This window comes from Aquila chrysaetos, chromosome 16 (genome assembly GCF_900496995.4).
Source record: "Aquila chrysaetos chrysaetos chromosome 16, bAquChr1.4, whole genome shotgun sequence".
NCBI lineage: Eukaryota > Metazoa > Chordata > Aves > Accipitriformes > Accipitridae > Aquila > Aquila chrysaetos.
The window spans coordinates 19,054,098-19,081,411 of record NC_044019.1 but is presented as its reverse complement, the minus strand read 5'-3'; the positions used below and the strand labels follow the sequence as shown (position 1 = coordinate 19,081,411).

Below are 27,314 nucleotides of genomic sequence, written 5' to 3'. Positions count from 1 at the left end.
ACAACACAAGATATTTGACAATTAAAAATTTGAAAACATTACTCAAAAAGGCATTTAAATCAGCATTTATTACATTTCAAGAGGTCTGCCAGATTAGAAAGGTTAACTGAAGCTCTGCTTCTTGGGAAAAGTCAAATGAAATTGCTTTCCATTTCTGCAATAAACAACAATATAATTCTTTAAATGTACAAATCCAACACAAAATAATTTTGAAGCCATTCACTGCACAAATACAGACATGAACTGCACTTAGTATCAAACTTAATTTCAAGTTTGATGTTTTCAAGATGGAGCAAATTCTTTAAAAAGCTTGCTCATGCCACAACAAATAACATATTACTTTACTAACTGTTTTACTAAAAATCTGAACCTTTTAAGCAGATATAATTTATAAGTCTATGCAGCTTGACTTCAAATATGCTTTTCAGTATCCAAACAAGGAAATTTTGACAGGAGAAATTCAAAAGGGTCTCCTACTAATATATACCAGCACAAATTCAAGAACAGGTTTTTATTCCATATACTCACTTATATAATGCATTTCTAAATTCAGGAGTCATGAAAAGTGTTTGTAGAAGGCTGTTCAAGTAGCAAGTCATTGCTTGATTTACTAGCCCCACATAACCTAAAAATACAATAATGAAATGGAAATAATGGAAAAACATGGGAAAAGACTTTCAGAGTTAAAACATTTGACAAGAAACATAAACATTATCACAGAACTGTTACGAACTGCACCCATCTGTTGTCATTTATTGTTATTTACACTATAAAAATTGACGGAATATTACAATTGCTCATTTCTGAGAGCAACAGAAAGTAATAGTTTGCACAACAGCAATAATTTCCCTGAATGACCCAAAGCTATTTTAGTGACCATGAATTATGTTTCACAGTAACAACCAACATTTAATGCTGAATACTGCACCAATGGGGACACAGGTAACTTTAAATATTTTAATAGTAGATTTAAATATTTTACAGAAGAACTAGAATTTGTTAAGAAACAGTTGTGTACTAGCTTACTTATTGCCTGATGTCAACTAAAAATATCAGAGTTATAATGTAAATATAACTTGTATCTGCATTGGTTTGTACTATCATTTCAGAACTATAAATTAAAAAAAAAAAAACCAAACCAAAAAAACCCTCTAAAGTGCCCACACACGTATCTTCTAAAACCTTCTCCCATAATAACCAATTAAAACAGGTACTAAAAATCAGTGCAATTTTTACTAGCTGGAAAGGGAATTATTTACTCATATTCATTTTAATGCAATTTTAAGATTTTCTCCAAAATACACAATATTAACAACAGCTGATAAGTAAGCAGCATATACTGAAGCATAGTGTAATAAAGAAATTAAATATGCCTATTTATACTCTGAAGCTCTTTAAGTATTAAAAAAAAAAAAAAAATCTCAGTTCCATACTAGTAATGAAAAGGCAGCTACTCCATGCAAAACACAAGCATTTTCTGTGAAGAGACTGAGTTAGAACATGTGTATTTTATTTATTACTCTACTCTATATAGATCATCTTGTCACAGTTATATTAAATGAAGAAAGGTATGTGGCAAATAAACTTTTTTATCTCTCAAAAAATTCTTGAGCATGCTTGAATTGGTGTAATATAAATGTCATCTTTGTCTCTGCTCAACAAATTTAGTATCAGGAGTTTGTCTCATCACTGAGCTGTAACTTGCCACCTCCTCCTGCCCCCTGCACAGCAAAGGCACCCAGCCAGCCTCCTGGGATCTGCCCTGGCACCTGCCTGCAAGGCTGAGCTGCACTTCCCTTCCAGAGGGAGTCTCCGCTTGCTGGTGGGGAACCAGGCAGCGGAGGATGAACCTCTTGGGGAATCATGGTGCAGGCAAAGAAACCGCAACCAGGGGCTACAGTAGGAAGACTGCAGTTAACGTACGAACTGCAGAGATTTGGCAACAGCCCCTCTATAAGAGGGTGTCGAGTACTCATTAAGCTGTGAGTAAACACACATCTTGATGTGAATCCTTTTTGGTAATACAATCCTGACTACTCAACTAGGGATGCAGCAGCAGATTAATACTGAAAAGGAGGGCCCCTGACAGAGTTTGAATTGCACTGTCCCAAGTAAGAAAAGGATGGGGTACAGCTCTTCGGTTCCCAAAAGTGATACGAGAATATTGTAGAAAACATGATGGAAAAAGCAGTAGCAATGTAGAGGTTTTTTAAAATAAATTGCAATTTATTTAAAAAATCTTGAAGTACTGCTATTTGAAAATACGCTAAAATAATTACAAATTAGCATTGCCTTTACAAGAGAGAACAATATACCTGTCTCCGATTTGCTCAGGACTGATGAATAAGAATAGCTCTGACTGACGTAGTCATTGGTACAGCCAACAGAGCCTTCTCTTGGAAGAGGGCCTATAAATCTGTCTTGCGCACTGTCATCTGTTGTACCTGACTCCTCCTGAAAACATGAATACACTGATTTTATGCAAAATTTAGACAACAAATTTTTACTGAAGTACCTACAAGTTTACTTCTTTCTCTTGTGGCTAAATATATAAAAAAAAGAAAAAAAAATCAATTGTGCTAAGCATATCACACAAATTTTACAAAATTGCAGATATACAGTTGCTTGTGTAACTTTAATTCTGCCCTCCAAATCCTCGACCCCTTGAGAAATCGTTCCTTGCATTAGTGGAAGCAAATGCCCTTTAGAATACTGTATAATCCAATACAGTACTATAACGCATACAACAAACAAGTTTGCAACTTAGCATCTCCTATGTCTCAAGTTTTCTGCACTGAAATACAGAATGAGATTTTTTTCAGATATAAAAGTTACAGTTAAATATTATTTCAGAATCACCCTCAAATTCTGATCTTGTGCACAATTATTTAGACATGGGGGTTTTTTTCCACTTTTCAGGTAATTAAGTCCACAACAAAGGCTAAGTAGGTCAGTATTATGCTGACATGAGAGCAGAGTAAAAAAATCTTAATGTATCACTAGTCTATCTAATCCCTGATTTAAATAAACTGCAGCTGTGTTTATCTTTCACTGCATCACATATTTGAGAAATAGGAAATTTCAAATATTTTGTTATGGCAGACAGTTACTTCTAGCAACACTGACAACTCTTCTTATATATATATATATTTTTTTTTTCTTTTCTTAAAGCTAAATTTGGAAGCAGGTAACTGCTGTTGATACAAGACTGCCATTTCTGACAATCCTGTCAGAGTGGCCTAATATTGCTTTCAAACACTCAGAGAAAAAGAATTAGGTATGTGATTAAACCTATATTGTTAAGACTTATCTCTAAACATGTCAAAGATGAATTAATTATATAACCTTAGAAAATTACTCACAGCAAAACATTACATAAATATTTGACAAGCATGAATAAAAAGTGACAGCAAATCATTACTAATGGAATCAGTCCTACTCAGGAGAAACCTAGAAGTGTAAAACACTAGTCCAAAAGTCTGTTGAGAAGGTTCCTGAAGAAGCTTATTGTATGAAATATACAGCCCAATTTTATTTCATTTTCTGATCTCACAAGAGCAATAGACAGAACATACATCTCTCTCCCCCAACACTATAGCTTATGTAGCTGAGTGAAGATTTCACTTACCGGCATTGTATGAGGCTGCTCACCATCTCTGTCTGTCAAATGCAGAAAGTTCTTCTTCCCTGGCTCAAAACCAGCATCGAGAATAGTTTTGTCACTGTTCTGATCTATTGGAGTCTGCTAAAAAAAAAAAAAAAAACAAACAAAAAAACAAAAAACAAAACCACCACTTTTTTTTTAAAAAAACAGATCTATACACAATTAACAGAGTCCATCCAAGTACATTGCTTGAAGTAGCATCTGATACACTAAGATGAAATGAAAATAAATAATTATCCAGTATAAACAAAACATACTCATCATTAATACTGAAAGAACTTGGGAACAGTTTAAGAAACAGTGTAAATTAAGTATTACAGTACAGTTTAATCCTTAGAAGTTGGTTAACCTATTCAGGAGTCAAGACACTGGTCTACAAGTTTCTTGCAGAACATCCAACCATCTAGTGTCCTATACAGCTTGCATATACTTTTTTTTTTTTTTAAGAAAAAAAAAAATTCAGCAAGCATAAACATGACCTGAAATAAAATAACATCTATTTCTTAAGGAATCTTATGAAGTTTTCTAGATGCATCTATAGAAATCATATTAACTAAAACCAACACTGATTTACAATAAAGCACAGAAGCAATATTAATCATAATTTTTTTGTATGTAATAAACTCAAATAGGTATAAGAAACATGAAAGTCACTACACAACATGCTTCAGTGGAGAAGAAAACATTTCTCAAACAAGACCACAGGAAACAGAGGAGATGAATTATCATGGGTATTATTATTAAAAATACATACTGATAATGAAAACTAGCATTACATCTGAATGATCATAATCATTTCTTTTGTTTAATGATTAGATACATGTATCAAGAGCACATTCTCAGACTAAAATGTAGATATAATACAAAATAAATGCAGCCAAATCAAAATACTGGTGTCAGTCTGCTTTGGTGCGCCTACTACAAATTTTTACAGGAATTAAATGAGTACTACACAATACAGATAGCACTTTTCTGTAACGTGAAGATTTAAACGTTTGCTATCAAGAGGAAATGAAAAGCACTTTTGCCATACCGTATCAGTTACATTATCTCCATTTCCCCACATTAAATCAAAAGTTCCATTCACGTAGCCCACTTTTGAAGCCACATCTTCAAAGAGCCTTTTAAGTGGTGTGGAAGCTGGCAGGTTCAAGGTAACACGTTCATTCACTGTCTTGGAATTTGTGGTATCTTGTATTATACACAGCACCCTGGGTTCCTCAGCAGCACTTTCCACCTGAAATGACAGCAGGCAACAACTCATGAGTAAAGTTAAGAACATTTTGGAGTTTGACTGAAAAGTCAAAACAAGACTTCACCAATAAAATGTAGTACACTTTTACAACCTAAGGATCCTAAACCTGGACCTTATTTTTGAAAGCAGGCATAAGAAAATTAAGAACCTTCCAGTTTGGAAAACACATGTGAAAACAACCTTCATTTTTGTAGAACAAGAAGGAATTTGTATGGGTGGATCACAGTGTAGAGAAATAAATGGCTCAAGTTCTGCACAGAATTTCAGCCAGCAAGCAGACAGAAGACTGCTTCAAATCAGGAAGAGACTTTCAAATCATCACTTCAAACTCATATTTTGTTTTGACATGATCATAAATCCTGCTGCGGTAGAAGTATACCTTTTGTGATTTTTAGGAATGCAACCCAGAAGATCTGCAAGCTTCCAAATAATCTTGGAAGCTGACCATTAAACAAAAAGTTTCATAACAAAGCTACCAACTTTCTTCCACTAAATCCACTGCTGCATGAGAAATTCTTCTGCCTGAACAGAGCAAGAAAATTAACATTGCCAAATGGCTACTAGACAAAGAGATTTTAAACAGCAACTTCAATAAATCTGAAATCAGAAAAGTAACTATCTTGAATGAAAGTGGCAATGGAATAGTGATAAAATTTTACGGACGCAGGTAAGCCAGGAAAATGGCGTTTTCCCAACACTTTCCAACACTGAAAACCCAGGAAGTCAAAGATCTAAGCACAATGAATTAATTCTCTCAGTTATCCAAAGTTGTAGAACAATAAGGAATAACTGGTATTTATACACAGGTCACACAAGAAAGCATCAGGTCAGTAAAAGGAATAATTAGTGCCCAAGGACTCAGCCTTTTCAACTTGTAACACACAGAAAGCATTAGTAATGCATGTCAGAGCACCCACATCTCAGTCCATGGCTAAAGGGTACATAATTTAAAAGGGCAAAAAGATACATGCAGTGCTATCACAATTTTCAGTGGATAAAAACCATTAATAAATAGCAAGAACTGTGTTAACACTAAAACTGTCAGCCATGACATAAGCATCTTCTAGAGAAGAACTACTAAGAAGATCTACACAACTTCAGCATCCCTTGTATTTCTACACAACCAGCCTCACAACACAGATGACCACCAAGGTGGTATAGGCCCTCATGAGAGCTCTTACGTGACCAAATCTTTTAAAAAGGAACAGAAACATTTTAGCTGATGCTGCATCCCTTCATTTTGCAAAACTTCAAGATCAGCTGACAGTCTTCACGCAACTATAAAATAAAATGTTAGCTGACTGCAGCATCTACTCCTATCATCAGAAAAAAAGTTGTCAGAAGGGCAAATAAACCTCCCCCGGCACCCCAATCTGTATTATGTTAGTTTGCTTTAGACTGTGATTTTTCTTAAGACTTTAAAGTCCAATTTCTCTAAGTTTATCAAATCTAATGTCCTGTGTGGAAATCTTCATTAACTGCATGCTCAAAAAGATTCAAGGCACCATTTCCAGCAAATCTGCAACACTTCGTCTTCATACATTTAATCTTTACTGGAGAATTTTAGGTTTATGAACTACTTTCCATGAAAACAGACAAAACTATTCCTGAAATATTAACCACACATTAAGAGGAAAACACAAGTTAGAGGTCAAATTAATTTTGACATTATATCCTCACTTTCATCCACAGCACCCACAGACGCACAGAGCTGTACTTGAATAGATGAAAAATAAATTTCACCAGTTGATTACTTCTCCTGTGTTCTTTCCTTTAAATTTCCCAGCACAGCTTCATTCTGCAATTTTTTTTTTTTTTTGGCTAAACAAGCACACAATTTGTCTCTTTCACTGTGTGGTTACAGAAGATTAGATGAAGCTCGTTCAGTGGTCTACTTTCTTGATTTTTCTTGGAGAAGATGAGCAGCAGCTAAACCCCAACAAACTCGTAAGATCAACCTACACTTAGGACCCAGATTCCCCAGCAATGGTAGAGGCTTGCTCTGGGTGAAAGCCCACCTTCCTCTGTAGAACAGTGCAGAGAGGTTAAGAGGCATTTGCTACTATTCATACAGCTTCACCTAGGAAAACGTAAGTTAACTCAGATTTAATGATTCCCACAGTAATTCTGTACTGTTCCTACAACTTGATCTGCTACTGTATATAAGCATGTCAGGAATAGAAGCTCTCCACTGAAGACTCAATTCCTTGTTGTCCTACTGCCTTTACATAACCAACACCTTAGCTCCCCTCCTCTCTGCAGAAGACACCTATAAATTCTACTCCTCCTACTCACACCTCCACCACCTTTGATTGTGAATCAGTTGTGACTTATATTGGAGTTGTTAGTGAAAAATAATTAGACACACAGTATCTGATGGATGGAAATCACATTAAGCAAACAAATTATAGAAGATTACAGAAGATTTGCTGGTTGGGTTGCTAGATGTTCCATGTTAGACAAATCCTCTCTTCCTTGTTCACAGATGTAATTCTGACAGACTAAACTGGTTTAACTCAGGGTTAGTATAGCAAAGGGTATTAAGCCATAATTCATGCTGCCATTGCTTCAAGTTGTTCACAGTAAATAGATAAAGCAAAAATAACCTCAGTCCAACTCTATTCATGGCAAGCATTCACATATACCATCTGAACTATTAGACAACAATGCAAACATCTTGTTTGTGGCTACTTTACTATAAAAATAGTGTAAAAGGCAATACTGGCCAGTGATAGGCCTCTAAACTATTTTGACAGGCTGTTATCAAACTGAGTCCACAAAGTAAATGCGAAACTTAATTTTAATCATTACATAATCTGATATATTATGACAGCTACACAATTCCTTTTTTTTTTTTTTTTAAACAAAAAGCTACAGAGGGCCAAAACCACACACACCAGTGTAAAAGCATACAAACGCATACTCAGTTTGAAGCTTCTACTGTTAAGACTGCATTTAATACATACATAATCTTTGTATTCAAGAACATGCAGAAAAAAATTCAATAGCTCATGCTCATGTTAAGAAATAAACAAAAGCTACAGCATCATGCTGTTACTATGTATCTTGGTTATCATTTTATAAAGTTGATTTCATCTGTCTACCTGTGAAAATTTCTTCTTCATTTCAGCAAAGATACTTTGTCTGCAACTCCAAAACATATCCTATAGCATATAAAAACAAAATTAACAAGTCATAATCTTTTAAAATAGAAAATTGATTTTTTTACATAAAGTCAGTTTTATAGTATAAGTAAAATATTATTACTGAGTTCCAAACCACCATTCAAAGAATAAAAGGAATAGCCTCCAAATATTGTAACAAGTTCTCTATTAACATGAAGGTCAGTGCACACTATGTTAACATTTAAATTATCATAGGAGCAGTGTTACATAAAACATTAGTTAAGTTATAATACACAACAGACTACATTTCCTAAAGTAAAAAAACAAGTGGATAACAAAAAGTAAACAATTCAAGATATAAATTCATAAATTCATACTAACAAATTCCTTCATTATATTAAAAAAGCCCTCCAGACATAGGTAAACATTTTACCTCAGATGGCTCAAGCACAAGATTAGCACATAACCCTGTAATTCAGTTTATTATTTCATTTATAAATTATGAAGCTATCCAGTTTCATATGAAACTGTTCCTTCATGCCTGAATTATTTCCTGTAGGAAATTTTTTATTAATATGAACCCATTTTGAAGTATGCAGCTGAAGGTAATAAAGAGATGAAGTTACTGAATTTTCTCATTTCTAACACTCTTAAAGAAAGCCTGCCTTAGTATCTCTGTTGTACCACCAAAAATGCAACAATAAACATTACCTGTACAAAACTGTTTTCTGACTATGGACAAACATCAGATTAACTAATTTATGAATCTGAAGAACTGTACTTTGTATTTTTCCAGAAAGGAAAAACAGGAAGTGAGAATAAAGATGCTAATAACATCATTGCTCTTTTCCAAATTTCTTCAACTGCGCCCTCAGTAAAGACTATCAAAACATAAAATACTGACATAACCTTTACTGATGTGCCCTATTTGCCCCACCAAATGACCTACAAAAATAGCCCAAATTATATATACCACTGCATTTAACTTCTCAGCAGGATGACACATAAGGCAAGATTTCTTTCTCTGCATACAGAGAACTGAAGTTCCAGTTTTGAAGTTTTAGTAATCCAAGATTAGTAATTGTATCCAGCAATTGTTTTCTTTACACACCAGTTTGTAATTTCAGATTTGACAGAGGTTTTAAAAATTAAAAAACAAACAAACAAAAAAACCCCAACACAAACAGAAAACAAACACCACCACAATTTATATGTTTTGCTGCTTACTAATTTTACCTGCCCTCAATTGAAAGTTACATACATTTTCCTAAAGTGACTTAAAGGCTAATAGAGTTCCAGATGCATAATTTTGAAACTGCTGATTTATAATATTCTGATAGTCATCCCTGTGCCAAAGATTTAAGTCTTCCAATTTTCCTCCTAGTCGATGTCTCCAAAGAGCCCTTACTTTAGCCTGAATTCCTTCTCTCCAGAGACAGGCAAGTTAAGTCCAGTATACACAGGGGCGTGTGTAATTTTCTAGTGTGCTATTTTACTTGGTGCACGCAGGGGAGGGTGGAAGGGGAGGACAGTCTCCAGGCATCACCTGAACTGGACAGAAATATCTACAGGTTGCTTCTTTCATAAGAATGCTCTTATGCTGGCTTCTCAGCTCTTGATTTCTCAGTAAGGGACTGCTGAAACATTTCCAAGGGTTATTTCACTCTAAAAAAATTCTGAATGTCAAAAGTAGATTTCAATATTCCACATAACACATCAAAAATCAAATTTACAAATCATACTGTTTATATGATGTTCAGCAATTTTAGAAGTAACTAAGAGCCTTCAGCTGCTCTGAGAAGCCAAATCACAACATCACACAGATGTGTCAATCTTTCAAATGCAGCATTCCCTACTTCTCAATTAAAGCATTCACTCTAGCACTCTATGAATATACTTTATAATAACCACTAGTTCAATTCTATATTTCACAGAAAAGCTCCTTTCACCATGGAAGTTTATGCTTTAAAGTACAATTAAGAGAACAAAGGTCATACTATACATAAAGTTGCTAAATTTTACCCTGATGAAAATCACTCTGGAATTCACCAAACCAATTATTCATTACACCTCACAAAATAGATGAGCATATTAACTACACAGTTCAAGGGCTTCCAACTAACATACACATGGTATTCACAGGTACGTACAAAAACATCCTACTGCCTTTTCCTCAGAAGAGGGAAGAGCAGCTACTAAGGTAGCAAGCACAACTATTCTGTACTTGTAAGAAGTCCTCAAAGCTAGATGTTGCTACTTTGCCATACTGTGACACAGTATGCACACCACCAGTAGCTTAATAAAATAAGTTGCAGACCCTCAACCGCATAACTGTCTAAAAAGGCAAATGCAGACTGCTACTTAAGGCTACAAATTCAGGAAACCATCCTATGATTATTTTACCACAGAAGTCATCTCAAGCTAATATTTTGGTCAATAAATACTTGAAATTGTAATTTCAAATGTTAACTTTTTAAAAATACTGAAACACTGACACTTTCATCCCAAGTCACGCCATCTTTTACACTCTTCCAGTTCTAGAAAGGAGATAAATGTTTTCAAACCTGCATGTAGAAGACTTCTGACTATGTATTAGACCAGACTTCCAAAAGACACTTTATAATACAAACATGCAATCAACACACAGGTCTGACATGGGTGGACATTCTAGAGCACCATTCTACATAAGCATTTACCCCATATACCTTTCTAAAAAATATTTCATCTTTTTTACGTGAGCTATCTGCAAGTTGCAGAGCATAAAGCATACTGTAGCACTAAAGTAATTCAAGCTGTAATTCTGTATATACTAACAGAAGAAGCATTAGTACTAGTGCAATCTGCAAGACTGAGACATTAGCTTTGGCTATATACGTTCTGTATTTGTTGAAAATAGAGGAACAAAAAATTTACAGTGCTACTAGATCTGTCAAAACAATATTCAAACGCAAAACTGTAGTGGTTTTAACACTGCATTTAGCTGTGGGCTTGCTATTTTTCAGCTTTGAATCACTGAGTTCATTAAAATTCTATAGCAGCATTTTAGTAACCTTATGAGAGCAAATTGACACAAACATATTTTATTTTTCAAAGGACAGAAGATGCTCCGAAGATTTTAACTCCTGCTTCAGCTCTTTTATAAAATTATTTTCAGAGATTGAAAATGAAACCTAAAGCTAAGCTCAAACTTCATGTAGAATCAAGCAAACGCTTCCAAATTCCAGTATTTCCAACAGGCAAAAATATTGACAGCATGAATCAGTAAGTAAAATCACAAGTTTTAGGTCAAGAGTTTAAGTAACAGATGTGTGAATTTTGACTGCCAAGTAAAGTTAATGGCCTATTGAGACTTAAAATGATCACCAGTAGAGAAGTTCCTACATGTCCACACCCTATAAATAATTCTCACAAATCACTGCAATACAGAGGAAAGACAAAGAGATCAGTAGCAAGTGGCAATGGCAGCCATCATGCTTACATTCACAAAATTACTTGGATGATTAAGCCTAAAGCAGCAATTCTCCAACTTCACATAGCTTCAGCAACTTAAGACTACCACATGAAATGCACACAAGTGACTACTGCCTATCACATTACTGCTGGTCAAACTTTGGGGTGTACATTCCAAGTTTATGTAACTGATTGGGTGTGCATTTCCAGCAATTACAACTATAAAATGAAATTTGGTAGCTTCAATCACAAAAAAGTAGTCTGCACTTGCATCTTTTACTTCTAAAGTATCACCACACAGAAACGTTCAGACATTAATTACACTTCAACTGAACAGAAGTTTGTTTTGACTCTTTCTCAGCAATGACAAATTGCTATCAAATCAGCTCCTTGAGAAACCACAACCATATTTCAGGAATTCCTTCACCTATTCCAAGAGGTCCAACCCATTAAACAGCACATGGGATACATGCTGACAGCACTGCATTCTGCACAAAATGTGAAGGTCAAAGACCTTTCAAATATACAGCAAGTAAGGGGAGAATAATCAGAGAGAGCTAGGTTACCATTTCCACTCTAAAAAACTCTCTCTTCACCCTGTGCATTTTGAACTATGGCCTTCAGAGTCCTTACAGCCCATAATTCCCTTCTCCCCACAGCCAGGCTAGACAGACTCCACGCTTCTTCCTAGCGCAACAAAGCTCTTTTTACAGAGGCCAGCTTCCCTGATGCAGCCAGGTGAGCAGGTCACTCCCCTAGGAAGTAAACAAGTAGTGATAAGGTCCTCCCAATGAGTGAAGCATTGAGCAGGTGGTCTCCATTGCTTTAGACACTGCTGTAGTTACTCACCTACTGAAGAAAATATAAAACGGACTCACATTTGGCTTTATTTTAGAGGAATGAAGCAACTTCTTTTTGAAAGACATTACTAGACTAATTCTGTCAGAGCATTGTGAGTTGTTACTCAACACAAGTGCCTCACTGCAGCCTGGTTTGAGTTCATGAGGGAACAGTGCACTTAGAATTCTGTTACAAATGCCTGAACCAAAACATACTTTATGAAGAAGTATTTTATAGTACACTTGTGGCAAACTGAATACACTTTTTTTAAACACTGATCCCAGGAGGTCTCAATAAACAGAATCATTTTGAGCTGTTAACTTGATATATGTCATGTTGGAACATTTCCTGATGCAAAATAATTCTGAACAACCTTTAGACACAATCATTTAATTTTGAATCTGACTGACTTTGTGGTATCAGGTTTGCAAGTACCTGAATAACATACTTTATTCTCAACTTCAAATTCTTCATTATACCTGGAGAGACTTCAGGCAAAATCCAACAACTGTGCTTTGAAGCTAGTGAAACTAAACAGAGGTTTTCTGTCCCATTACTAGTGAGGAAAAAAATACTTCACACCAAGCCTAAAATACCATCCACATTCAAGAATGTATACCCTGACTCTGACCACTTTCCTAATTATTGAACCTTTGCCCCCTCCCTTTTTTTCTTTCTCCGCAGGATGGGGTATCAAGGATTCACAAGACTTAGGGAAGCCCTTTCAGTCTACCCTCTTGACTAGGAACAAGACTGAAAATAGGAAGGAAAACTACCAAAGGGGTGTGTACTGGGCCAGGCTGGGATAGAGGTAATTTTCTTCATAGAAGCCCCTAAGGTACTTATACAATAATATGAACATACCCATCTATTTTCCAGCCTGCTGTAGATACAGGATAAATGCTGTAGACCACGGAAGAAGGCTGGGGCCATACTGAGACTAACAGCCCTGGTTATGTGAACCCTAAGAATGCCTTCCTATGGTGGATGACCCGATGGAGAAAGGAGAAGAGGTACAAAATAAAATTACATAGCAGGGCCTCTGCGATCTTGTTCCTTTCGGAAAAAGGGGTACATGTTTTACTCTCTTCTCTGCCTCATGTAGATTATGGATTCATTTGTTGTTTTCAAAGACCACCTCCTCAGAAATGCTTCTCTAGTAATGAAATTTTAATTTAAAAAAATTAACAAGAGTATTTGCCACCTCACTGAAAGAGTTGCATGCCAGCTGTTAACTGTCACTCCTGTAAAACACTCACAGACAAATTATTTTTACAATACATGCACACTTCAAAGTCTAATACTTCCAACTTTCTAAACATGTCAAAAAATAACACTATACCTCAGAAATAAAGAGTATGTTATGAGGCTAGCATTTACCTTTGGGAGTTTGTTCCTACTATTGTGGATTACTGGGTCATTTGTAAAAAGCATTTATAATAGAACAGAAATTACAACCAGAAAAAGTTGGTGTGGGGCTAGAGATAAGTACACATATCCAGGGTGTTCAAAAGACTATAGAAAAGGATATGGTGCGGGGGGCGGGGGGGGGCGGGGCGCGCATGTCTGGGGACAGCTGAACTGGAGATCAAAACATTTACTTTTCAGTTTTACAGAGGCTATTTTCCATCCAAGTTCTGTATTTTAAAAGACTTTAAATATGTCTTACTTAAAAACATCCTGTTTTACCAGTCTTCTTACACTTATCTCCTAAAGGTCTTTTAAATACAGTAAATTAAGGTGATTCAAGATTAATTACTTCCCTTAAAAATCAAACATAGCAACTGTCAATAATGAAAGAGTACAAATATTTCCTGGTCATGCCTACAGATCACACAAGAACTCTAACAAAGCTTCCTGTTAATAAATTAAGGAAACTAAGGGGTAACAAAGAATACATCCACATTAGTAACAGACTGAGTTTTAAAATCTAAATAGTTTTCTCTTTAACCACTGGACATTTTAAGTATTTCACTCTCTTATTCTTAAAGGTTATAATTTCAACTGATCATATTTTCTTTCATCCTATGACCCTGAACTGTGTAATTTCCAAGAGTTTTTTGTAACCAGACTAAAATAATTCTGGCAATTAAATGTAAATTAAGTTCTCTATATTTGCAAACTAGCTGCCAGCTCCTATACCTTCATTATGGTACAAACTTTATATTCAGATCTGAAAAAGCCTCATCTTTACATGGCTTCCTTTTGTTTGCATCTTCCCTCCACCTTCTTAATCACCGTGCTCCTTGATTCTCCTTCAAAAAAAATCTGAAAAAAGGGGGGTGCAAGAACATCACGAGATACTTATTACACTTTTATATATTAACCTACAATCACATCATTTGTTGCCTATGGAGAGTCACAGAAGCAGTGGATGTGCTTTCACACTTGCCCTCCATTCCTTCAAGTATGGAACTACCATGAATTTCACTGAAACATTTTCCTCTGCTGCTAATATTCTAAAGGACTTTCTGCTGGATTGAGTTACAAATGCAACGTTAGCATAAAAACAAATTAGAGTCTGACCAAAATAATAGTAGAAGAGGAGGGGTTTTTTTGGACAATTTTGAAATGAAGGTTTACTACACTACAAAATCACCAACAGACATGTATGCTAAAAAATCTAATTCTTGTACAGTGTAGAGATTAAAAAATGTGAACGCAGAGCTAATTTTTAACTCTTTAACAACTCTCTAATTTTAAACAGTCCACCTGCTGCTGGGGAAGGATAAAGAGAAGCTGAATAGTAAGGTGGGTCATCAGGGATTCTTTGTGTAGTTCTCTAGCAATATTGCACAGAATGAAGGATAACAGTTAAGAATGTGAGCACCCATGAAGCCTGGGCATAAACTCTATCTGCTACCACTACCACAAAGGGCTCCAGGGAGAACATGGAACTCTGAAGGGCAATGCCTCCATAGAAGGTATAGATACAACAATGTATATATGAGAAAGGACCTAGATGATTTCTCCATATCTCAACTGATGAAAATATTTTATTTACCAAGAACAGGTACTACTTTAAGCTGTTTTATCTGTTTGGCTTTTTTTGTCCTTCAGTCATTGTTATGCATCTCAACACAATACCTACACAAATCAGTAAACATACCTGCCTTCCACTCCTTTACCTCCTGCAGTACTCTGCCAGACTTCTTAAAAAAAATGCTATTTACATCTGTTTTCAGACATTATTTACAGTGAAAACTTTCAAGTATTATCAAGTATATTTCTCACACAGCTTCAAAATTAGAGCATTCACCAATCTGATGCAATTCATGCATGCTTCCTCATGTTACTTAAAAGGCTTTCATCATACGTGATTCTTGAGAAGATATACCTGAACTGCAGCACGATAACCAGTTCTAAGCTATTCACAGAACTGCCAATCTAAAAACAATCTGTTGTCATTTTTCAGAAGCACCTAAAGTATCCTTGTGGTCACAATCTCAAAGATTAAATTGACTCGTGATTTTTACCAATTTTACCCCTGAATTTTTTAGAACATGGCCAACATGTCCTTTTTAGAAGTTATTTTATCTACAAGACCATTTGTTCAGTGCAACCTAATTACATGCCAAGCATTGCAAATACCAAAGAAAATACTACACACTTCACAGTGGCTGAAACTGTGATCAAGTTGGTTATCATTTTATCAGAAGTTTACAAAAAAATTTAGACTTACTAGTATTTTCAATTATCAGTTCTTTAGTTACTAGTGGCATTATTTTGAGAATATTTTGTTCAAGACAAGAAAAATAAAATGCTAAATAGGCAGCTCACCTGAAGGTATACCATATTAATTCTCAAAGGGATAAGTGTAAAATATTGTCTTTAAGTGTTCACAAAAGGAATTAAAAACTTTTTCAAACTGAATAAAAAGGCTAAATATGTATATGTAACTCACTCAACCTTCTAAAGACATAACTTTCTTAGTTTCTTACATAAAACCCAATATATTTCAAATGCAGCAGAAAGAGTGGAGCTGTGACTGCATATATGAACATCTGTACATATTTTCATGCATTATGGTATCAATTGAAATGTACCGGGAAAATGTTTAAAATAATACCTTCTCTCCCCTTACCCCACTCCAAGTTTAATTCTGACAGGACTAAAACATGTTAAGTCAAAGGTAACACAAAGTCAAGGTACTGGTCTATTTCAGTAAGTCTCTGCAAGTTTTAATCTTATATTAATACCAATACATTGTATCAGCAAAAGGCAGTTGGATAATAATGATTTTCATCAGTATTTGTAGCAGGACAATTCATATTTTAAAACTATGATGCAAGGCCGCATTGATCTAAATCCACAGGTACTTAGGTTTTAAAAACAACAGGAAATAGAATTAGTGGACTTTATTTAAAAATGGCAACAAACAAAGGACTAGAAACTTTTTTGTTGTATACTGAAATTCTGAGCTCAAGAAAGTGTAGAATGTAACATCGACAGATCTTGAAAGTATTCTCTGCCTCCAGATAACTACTTCACACCTTAGGAAAAAGTTCATTACTAGTTTGAGAAACAGTGTGCAGCTGCACAAAAAAAATTAAGAATTATACTTATACTACTGTACCCATTTGAGATAGAAACTTTAATCACCAGTAACCCATAAAACACTAAAGAAAACTGCATTTCTTGTTTGTGGTGGTGTTCAAAATGTATTATGACAGAACAACAACAACAAAAAAGTGATACGTTATTTAGTTGTCAGATTATTCTACTGAGTGACAACTTTACCTAGCGGCATTTAAAGACTGAGGTTCCAGTACCAAATACTACCTAAGAGGTAGTTGGTATCTCTTAGGCAAAAACTTCATCAGATGATCTCGAGGTACTACTAGATAATTATCCTGATCATCTTTCTTACACTACAGATTAAATACCCATATATATATAGCAAGGGGAACTAAACTGTGACTGGGAAGCTCAGTGGCTGAAGGAAGCAAGGAAAGATCCTGCATTCTACTCTCATGCCTTATTCACCAAACTAATTATATTTCATATAATTTCATTTAATTATAATATTCACCAAACTGAATATTATTCAAAAAGCATCTGTTTGCAAGGAACAAATGACTTGGTGGAATTCTGGGTAGATTTTCTGTTCGTTTCCTAAATTTGATTTCCACAATATCTGCTCAGTCAATGAAGTAGTCAGTTTCTGTATTTGTCACAATCATACATTTATGTTTTACAACAGAGCACACTAGAAGGAAAGCAAGAAAAAATGATAAATTACACAAGCTGTATCCACTTGTAAAATCTCTTAGTACACAGGAATGAAAAAACAAGGATGTCATCAGCATTGAACTGAACAGCATCCCTTTACTAAACAGAATTGCAAAATATCTTAATCCAATTCCTGCTCTTCTACTGAAGAAGTGAGAGTGATACCCATCAAGAAACATATTTTATTTGTTCAATGCAGAAGACTAAAATGCATTCATATTCATTAATGTAGGGATGAAGAGACTCACATCAGTTAGCTGAGAGAGAACTCACACTACCTTTGATTTAATGGCAGCAAGTACAAAGTATATATATATATTTATTCTGACAGGTGTACTTTGGATAGCTCATGCTGGAACACGTTGAGAAAGTATCTGCACAGCATTTATTTAATTAGTGGCACAGACACTTCAAAAACCTCATAGCAGACCATACTTTCTATATTCTGACCAATTCTTTTTCTGTTCTGATTATTCTGGGCAATATTCACTAAGTTCTGATATATCTCAATTTTCAAGAAAAGTCTTAGTAAAGTTCACTTACATTACCAGTAAAGAAACATACACATCTAACTTTCTCATCAACTGTGTTGATTAGAATATTTTATTATTTTCTATTTGAGGTATATTTGCCCAAAACAAGTTTCAAGTCTACTTTTCCTCTAAGAAACACTGAAAGCCACAGAAGCATTTTCCCTTCTAATAGCACCATTTTCTTCTTATTTCCATTATTATCTTACTTAAACTATTCCCCCTCTCACCCCAGGGCTAGAATAATGGGGGAAAAAATGGCACCTAATAACAAAGCAATTTTTAAAGAACACACTTAGCATTTACTACCAGGGTACAGCAATGTCCTGTATGTTACTCAGTGCCTTCTGTTTTGTTGGCTGTAAGAGAAGACTAAATTGAATGACTTATCTTTCAGATGAAGAGAGAAAAGGAATTGAGGATTGGAAGGAAAACGAACACGGACCAGTTCACACCAAACCCCAGATCTAGCGAACAGGGATTCTCATTGCCCCCACCATGAGGAATTATTGGTCGCACAATTACAGGAACAGTTGGGAAAGCGTTAGGCAGTGGTAGGGATGCAAGAACAGCTTTACTAAATGCCTATGTAACTTGGGCAAAAATCTTAATATAATAAGAAATCCCAACACTGGGTTATTAGAAACTGGTTTATTATATCTGTTCCAAATGAAAAAGAACTTTGGCATAAAGTTAAGAGCAAGAGAAAATAACAAGGCCCTGATTACCTGTACTTCAGAGATGCAGCTGAACCTATGCAACGTCTAAAAGAAAAATTTTCGTAAGAGACTAATGAAAGATATTCTAAGTGCAGCAGTGAAACTGCTAGTATTTTGTGAAAATATACTATTACTCTTTACAAAAGCTAATGAAAAAATCCATGCAATATACTTTAAAAATAGCAATCTGTGCTCCTGTTAGCATACACAGATATATATACATACAAACACAAACTGAAGACTTATAAACAACCTAATACCTATCTTTCCATTCTTAAAACACAGAGGCTGTTAATGTTACAGATACCTCCCACTACCATATCTACCATGGCATCACGTAAGCTTGTAGACAAGAACCAAAATCCTTTTCCCATCCACTCCTTTAGATGATTAGTCATTCCCCAGATAGGCCTAAAGCAAACATAGCATTTCTTCTTGCTCTTTTACACCGGAATGCAAATGAAAAATACGGTTGCGTACTCATCTTTAGCAGACATTGGTTCACGTCCTAGTTTAATCTTTGAAGCAGCACAAGACAGTGAGCTATACAAGTGATACCAGTCAGCCTGTTGGGGAGGGCCAAAAAATATGAACTGTAATCCTTTATCCACCCCTAAAGGGCAGACTGAAACTCCAAACGATCTGCTTTGCCTCCAGCTGCTGATAATTGCATAATAGGAATATTTAGGAGAAGGCTGTTGAGAACTCAGGGGCCTGGAGAATTCTGTTTACCCATAACTCACAGTGTTCTCTGCAATGAGACTATTAATGAATCTCAGAAGGACTTATTGTGAATGCTGTAGCATAACATCTGTTAAACTTCCTATCATTGAAATAAAAATGAGAATATACTGAAAAACATTGGAAAAGTTGAAGATAAACTTCTATTACAACACAGATATATAAAACCAGATGGGCTTAACACAAATACTTAATCTGTTTTCCTCCTCAATTCGATTGTTCTTATATTCTGTTCAGTTTCATTTACTTACAAAAATGCATAGGGGCACAATAAATAACTTGAGAAAACTAGCTGAGAAAAAGCAACTCACACTAGCATTATCAATGTACAAAGTTTATAGATTTCATGCTGTGTGTTTAAGATATGGATATCTGTAACAACATGTATTCATCCTCCTTTACCCATACTTCCCCTCCCTACAGATAAAAGTGCATTCAAAATCCTAGTCCAATGAGTCAGTTAAAAATACACATCTGAATCATACATATATTCTGAATACAACTTTAAAGCCAACAGGGATACTATTAATACGTATAACTAAAGAAACAACCTCAGCTAGCTGATTTTGTTATCATCTTGCCTGTTCCAGTTAACTACAACTAATGCCACAAGGTTTCTCCTGCCAGTCTCCCTTATCTCTGTTTTTAAAATGAAATATTTTAGTATATTAGCTATTATCTTCTATCCCTGGTCTTAAGTTTTTGGTAATATTTTCTTCTTAAAGCAAATATTTGAGCGTACTAGCTACTACACTCCATTCCTTGTTTTAAGTTTCTGGAGATTTCTCTTTCCTGCAAAAAGACTTAACACAGTCCTTTAAACCTTAGGTTTTTAAGAAAGCAAACAAGAGGTAATGTTACCTTTGTTCTACATATATCCTGTACTTACCTGTACAATTGTATTTGTTTCACAGTTCTGCTCAGGGATACCTTTTAAGGATCAGAACCTCATTTTGCTAAACCCTACAAAATTGAAGTCCTTGCCCCACAAAGCTTCCCATAAGAATACACAATGGAACAGGTAGATGTAAGAAGCCACTGACATTTGACAAAAAACAACAGGAAGGGTTTGAGTAATTTATCAGAACACTAAAACTGTCAGAAAAGTTGGCTGAATATGTAAGTGTACCTGCTCACGAAATAAAGTTTCTGCTAATACTACTCTACGAGTAATTGTTTCCAAACATTTCACACCATCACTTAAAGACTCCTTCCCCGAACAGCATTGCTCTTACTTGACACGTGTCATTTGCCTATCGCTGGAGGACAGAGGCTTAGCCTTCCTCTTTCACGCAGGCTCTTATCTTTAGCCTACGGCCAAAACCAAGCCTTCTCCCTTCCTCCTGCACCACAGCAGCGATGAGGGGCCCACAATAAAGGAAACTCGATCTACTGCTGAGCCGGGCCACATTTTCTCCGGCACCCACGGCAGGCACTACTGCCTGTTTTCTGCAGCGCTTCGCACCGGCGAGGCACGGAGCCGCCCCACAAACTCGGCAGCGGCCCCCCCCCCACCCCGTCTACCATTTCGCACGCCGGCCCCTTTCCCTCAACCGAGGTGGCCCTCGGGCACCCAGAGACCCACCTCGCCGCCGGGGCCTGCTCTCTCCTCTGCCCCCTCGGCTCAGGGCCCTCACCCGCAGCCTCCGCTCCCCGCCAGCCCGGAGGCGGGCTGCCCTCCCGGAGGGCTCCGCACAACACCTCTAACACGGGGAGCGGCCCGGCCCGCGGCCGAGCGCAGGCGCCGCCGGCCCGGCCCCGGCCCCGCCGCCACGCAGGCCGGCCTCCCCGCATGCCGCGACACAGACAGGTGCAACTCTCCGGCCGCCTCCGGGGCCTCGCGCGGCCCAGGCCCGGCCCCGGCCTCCTCCTCACACCAGCCCGCACGGAAAAGCCGCCCCCTCCCCCCCCCCCCCCCGCGCACCAGCATTCACCCCCAGTCCGGACCTGCGCGGGCCGAGGGCTGCCCGGCCCCCTCACAAAGACGGGCCCTCCCTCCCTCCCACCGGGCCTCGCAGGGAGACAGCGAAGGCGAGCCAGGCCGGGCCGGGCCTCCTCCGCGCCCCCCTCGGCCCGCTCCGGCACCCCGGGCCTCCCGCACGCCGCGGGAGCCGCCGCCGCCGCCGCCTCCCCCCCGCGCCGCCCGGCCCGAGATCTCCCCTGCCCCGACCCCGCTCCGCCTCACCTCTTTGGGGACGAGCTGGTTCTCCTCGCTGGGCACCATGGCCGGTGGCGCGGCGCTGAGCCCGCAGCAGGCTGAGCTGAGCGTCGTCGTCAGCAGCGGGAGGCGGGGGGACGCCAGCGGCTCATCCTCCTCCTCCGCTGCCGCCGCCCCAGCCCCAGCCGCCGAGGGCAACGCCACAGCTCCCGCCCCCTCCGCCACCGCCAATCAATGAGGAAAATGGCCGCCGGCGCCGCTCTCGCGAGAGCCGGCCGGGACCTGTCGCCGTCCTCCCCTTCTCCCCGACGGCCGGTGCGCAGTTGTTGACTAAGTACGAGGAGGGGTGTAGGAGACGCAGCGCGTAACCCCTTCAGGCGGCCGGGGCAGAGTCGAGCCGCGCCGTCCCGTCCAGTCCTCCCTGCCTCCCTCCTTCCCGCTGCCGCGCCCCGCGCTCGGGGGCTGTAAATGGCGTTCGGCTGTCGCCAGTCCCCCGTCGCGTTATCCCGGCCCAGAGGACAGCGGCGGGAAACGCTGTCTGTGGGGAGGCCGGCACGGGCCTCAGGGCAGACCGGGCGCGGGGCGGGGCGGGCCTGCCGCCGCTGTTTGTCTGCTCGCCTCAGCCGTGGCGGGGCGTCCCCTCCGCGCCGTGGTGCCCCTGGGGTTGCAGCAGGCGCGGGGAGAGAGTAGCAAGTGATTAAAAGTGAGTTGCGCTAGGTAAATGGGGAGGTAGCGGGTCCGGAGGTCGTGTCCTGCAGGTACGGGAGAGAGCTTCTAAGGGCCTCCCGTGGGCGTGGGGGCCTTCAGCCGCTCGTCAGAGCAGGGCTCGCCAGCCGGGCCGTTGGTGTGCTCGGGTGCTGGGCCTCTGTCCTGAGGTAACGGGAGGCACAGGAGCCAGCCGGCCCCTCGCACCATGGCGGCCTGCTTTCCTTCACAGCGTTTCCCTGCTCTGCTGCCTGTGAGGGGCCCTTGCCAGAGCCAAGGGGTGCAGGGGACACGGGCTGCGGTTTCAGTTTGTTTACTTGCTTTTTTGTCCTCGCATCTGGATGTGACTTGCCTGTGCTTGGCTGTGGGGTTAGGAGAGCAGCAGAAGGAGTGGAAGAATAAGCACGGCCTGATCCCACTAACATGCGGGCCCCCTTTTTGGTGCCCAGAAGTTGTTCTTTGAAGTCATACTGTGAAGTTAAGCATGTGCTTGCTTCCCTGTAAATTTAGGGTTAATAGTTCATTTTCAATTGAAATGCAAGACTGGTTTTGTAGTATCACTTAACTGTTGATTTTTGTCTACAACAAACTTAAATACATCTATTTTTCATGCCACCTGAGGCACACTAAAAGCCAAATAATAATCACTAGAATGACTAAAATGCGCATTAGTAGAAAAGTAATTATACATTAATGTCTACTTCACTACAGAATAGTTTTTAAGTGAAAAATATTCTACTTAGCTAATGAAGAAGAATGGTACGTGGTAGTTGTACATTTTTGTACAACTATTCTCCTCATTATTTTAGTGTTCTCTTGTGGAAAAATGAAGAAATGAGGATACTTTTGGGGTTTGTGTCCAAGAAACTCTGTGTTTTGGGATAATTTTTGAAACCCATTGTACTGAAGGTTATTGGAAAACTTGGAAGATTTAGTAAAATTAAATAATCTCTTCTCCCTTTTTATGTTTAAAGTATGTAACTTGTCGGGTTCCTCTCTGTCACCCCGTTTTCTCAGAGGTGAGATGAGTAGCATGTTTTGGAGTCAGGATATGTTATTAGTATTTATATTAGTACAGTATTTTAACACTTTAAAAAAGACTTCAAAGCAGTAATTTCTGTGACTAACAACATCAGTAGTTTTATTTTCATCTTTCAGGTGTGCTATGGTAGGTGCTAAGTTTCTTTTTTTTTTTTTTCGGTTCTGCTCCTTGAACTAAGCACAGAAATCACCTCATTGAAAACTTACTCAAAGCAGTTTTTAAGGGTATTTCTGATCTGTTTTTCAGTATGCGACTTAATGGGATCAAGTTTTTATATAGTAAAGCTCAGGAGGCTCTTTGAGACAGGAGCTCTTGCCCTCTAGTTTTAAAATATGTTGCACCTGAAGGCCCTGCACCTTAGACATTTGAGCTCTAATATGATGAAATCAAGCATCAAGGCAGAAACCTGGGAGTCCCTTGCATTTGATGATACTTTATGTTAAGCACAGGGTTGTGGAGAGCTACCCCTCCATGAAAGGGAAAAGTATGTAAAATACCTGGGGTTTTTAATATGAAAGACAGTATGGAATTAATGAACTCATGTATTTTAGAAAAGAGGGGGTTTATTAATGCTTATCAGCTGTGTTGTTGATTAAAATGTTTGGGATTTAGTTGAGGTTTTTTTGAGGGGGACTTTTCTAAACATCTTGGTGTGAGAAAGGGAATAACTGCAGAAGAAATGAAAAAAGGTGTCAACATTTGTAGATATTTGAAGCAGCACAGCTGCCTGGTGATCTTCTGTTGTCCAGTAGTGTCCAAAGATCCGTGAGATGAGCAAGCAAGTACTTGAGTTGAAGAGCCAGAACAGAGATGTGAGCTTGCAAAAGAAGGCGATAGAATCATCAAATTACTGTTTAGGAGCCTTCAACAGTGGTATGTGACTGATGGGCGTGGTGTTACTTTTTTATTTTTTCCCTTTTTTTGGTGGGGACACATACCAAAGCCTCTGGAACTTGGGGGATTCTTACTCTGTTTTGTAAGGAATCTAGAATTCAGGAACAAGAAGGTTTCAGAGATGTTACTTTTGAAAGTTCTTTTGACTTTCTCAAGTGTTATGTTCTTAGGGTTGGTTTTTTTTGCTGCCATTTGTGCTTAACAAGGGGCAAAGCTGTGGGACTCGATGACTTTAATTAAAATATATTGTTCTATTGGGATAAAGGGGTAGCTACCACAAATATGTGCCTACTAGATAAGAATCAGGAGTTTGTTTTTTAAAGAAATACTCTGTTAGATCTTCCTGCCAACCTTTAAAACTGTGCAAACATCAAGTGTAGCATGTGTGCATGAAACATCTTTAATGGAGTAATAATCTCCAGTTAATAATTAAATCTCCAGGAGCTTTTGTAATTTGTAGATGCTACAGTGTTTAATCTCTTTACGTGAGACTTCTTAAAGAGGAATATTCAGAATTTGAGTTTCATGAAGGGAATACTAGCCTTATGTAAAGACTGATTTAACATACTACAGGTTTAACTTGTTATTAGTGTGAAGAAGAAAAATCGATACCTCAGACTAAAAATGATGCTGGATTTGCAGCTACAGGTAAATTTGTTAGGCTGTTGATTGTGAAACTATTGTTCAGAGATGCATTAGAGTCACAAGTGCTGAAGTGTGTCAGTTTTCAGTCAATGACACTTGGCTAGTTTTAGTCAATACAGTACTTACCACACTAACATATGCATCATATTAATGGAAATGTAGTTACGCAACATCAGTATGCTAGAGTAAATAGCAGGCCTTCGTTATAAGAGATGACAAACTTTTAAATTAGTCTGTGGGAATGTGATACCTCCCCTCCTCTGCAGCCTCTTTAAAGTTTATGCTTTAATCATTTCTCTTTCTCTGTAAGAATTCACTCACTCCTGTCCCAACATCCGTATCCAAGATTTGACACATTTGTTTATGAAAAAAGTTTTTAAAACTAAATGGAGGGAGCGCTGCCATCTAGCTCTTTCATATGTGCAGTTATATGCTAAGAACTCTAGGGCTGCAAAATCTTAAGAAAACAGGTAAGTGTCAGAATACAAACTGATGTTGTCTTTCCCAGAGTAATATTATCCTACCTGTTTGAAATAGAAAGCCTATGTAAAGAGGATTGTGTAGACTAGTACCGTTGATTTGGGATGTCTTCTCTGAAACACTTCATTTCAATTTTTCAGAGAGGCTGTTGGTGGGAGATCCATTTCCTGCTTCAGAGGTTGGTGGCCATATTTGTAAAGCCAGCATTGCAGTGCGTGTTTTCTTCTGTGTTGCTCTGTTAAAAAACAAACAAACAAACAAAAGCCCAAACACACCCACCCCCCCCCCCCCCCCCAAACCCCAAACCTGAAGTTTGCAACCCTTGGCAAGTTGCTGATGAATTATCAAAATTACATAGCCATTCCATATTTACCAGCAGTAGAAATGTAGCCAGTGCTAATGCAGTGTTCTTTTAGAGCTCTTCTGCATTGTCAGCACTTTAAGGAAAACCAGCTGAAGGCCTCTCCCCTTTTCAATCTTTGGCAAGTCCATGTCTAATGATAGAGATGTGTGAAAGTTCAGGATACCACAAGCCAGCAGTTCATTGCACTGCTGGTTACTTTGCTGTTTGAGCCTCAGGTAACTTTTCCAGAATTGCACAGGAAGTTTTGAAGCATTTCTCTGAAAATTTGCAGCCTACTGACTGCACCATCCAGTCCTTTCAATAAGGAGAAAAAAAAACCACCAGTAAATTTGTCCCTTATATGGATGGAGTGAAGGTAGGGTGGGGGGAGAACAGGGGAGAGTTATTAGGAAGAATAAGTAGAATTAGTACAAGGTAAAAAGGGGAAAATTATAGATTTCTGCATCTTTAAAGGTGCTTTTTGCTAGATTTCCATTTCTTAGATCTTAGCTCCCCAAATATGAAGCAGGCCAATAAAAGGCTAAAGAGCGAATTAAGATCTTTAAAAAGGGAACACTGTTTATAATTAATTCTTCTGTAACTGTTGTTAGAAGGAGGCTTTTATATTTTAGCATTTTGGACTGTTTCTTGAATGTGTTAAGCGCTGGAATCAGGTATTAATTTAAAGATAAGGAATCACTAAATAATTTTCTATGATCTGTATCTTAAAAAAAAAAAAAAGAGAAAGATTATAGTCTTCCATGTCTAAAGAAGTGTATGCAGAATTTTAGGAAATAAAAAAATCAATTTCTAAGAGTTGAGAATGCTGTGGGAAATTAAAGCTTTAAATGGGAGATTTACTATGGAAAAAGTATTCTTTAGCTTTAGAAAGACCATTGTAGTAGGTCTTATAGGTCTAGTAGATAGGTAAGCAGCCCTGTGAAGTTAAACTTCATGAGATTAAGACAAGACCTCAGTTTTAAGTTCAGTGCTAAACACTGTGTTCTGCTGTTCTTAAATAGTGTTTTCTGCTATAATCTTTATAAGCATGCAAGTGCTTTTCTGTCCTCTGACATAGTAATTCATGCCAAGACCTTTTTAATCAAAACCAGTAGGGGATTACTTTAATTAATTATAAATCAGCAGTCAAGATTCATTGACATTTTTGTTAAAGATTATCTTTTTACTCTGGTTTCAAGACTCAGAGTGTTCAGATATGAGCTTAGAAGTTAGTTTTCTTTTCCATGATAGCATTAATCTTATGTATGAATTCCCAAAGGAGCATGAGGCTGAAATTACAGTTGTAAAGAGAAATAGAAATCCTGCAGAGAGTTTTGCAGGGCCATGGATTCCTTTATTAACACTGAATTCTTTTATCAGCTTGACTTATGATTTTTAACATTGTGTACTTAAAACTACAGAGCAGTTTCTAGCATTAGTCTAAACAAAACACAGTTACAGGGTGTTTGACCTCTTGCACTTGTTGAAACC

At 38.1% G+C, this 27,314-nt stretch overlaps 1 protein-coding gene across 5 annotated transcripts in view; it reads right to left on the bottom strand.

The window, feature by feature from the left end:
- USP47 (ubiquitin specific peptidase 47) overlaps positions 1-21,919 on the bottom strand; it is a 57,442-nt gene extending 35,523 nt beyond the window's left edge. The window contains exons 1-6 of one of the 5 annotated variants that reach the window (XM_030039337.2): positions 21,742-21,919; positions 8,024-8,083; positions 4,698-4,901; positions 3,629-3,745; positions 2,316-2,454; positions 529-625 (exon numbers count right to left, since the gene is read on the bottom strand). In XM_030039337.2, the coding sequence (XP_029895197.1) occupies positions 529-625; positions 2,316-2,454; positions 3,629-3,745; positions 4,698-4,901; positions 8,024-8,083; positions 21,742-21,780 (656 nt within the window). In that variant the 5' untranslated portion in view covers positions 21,781-21,919. Of the gene's footprint in view, positions 1-528; positions 626-2,315; positions 2,455-3,628; positions 3,746-4,697; positions 4,902-8,023; positions 8,084-21,741 lie in introns of those variants that run through there. The other 4 variants (XM_030039333.2, XM_030039335.2, XM_030039336.2 and 1 more) reach the window with 4 other exon arrangements.
- Between the last annotated feature and the right edge of the window lie 5,395 nt (positions 21,920-27,314).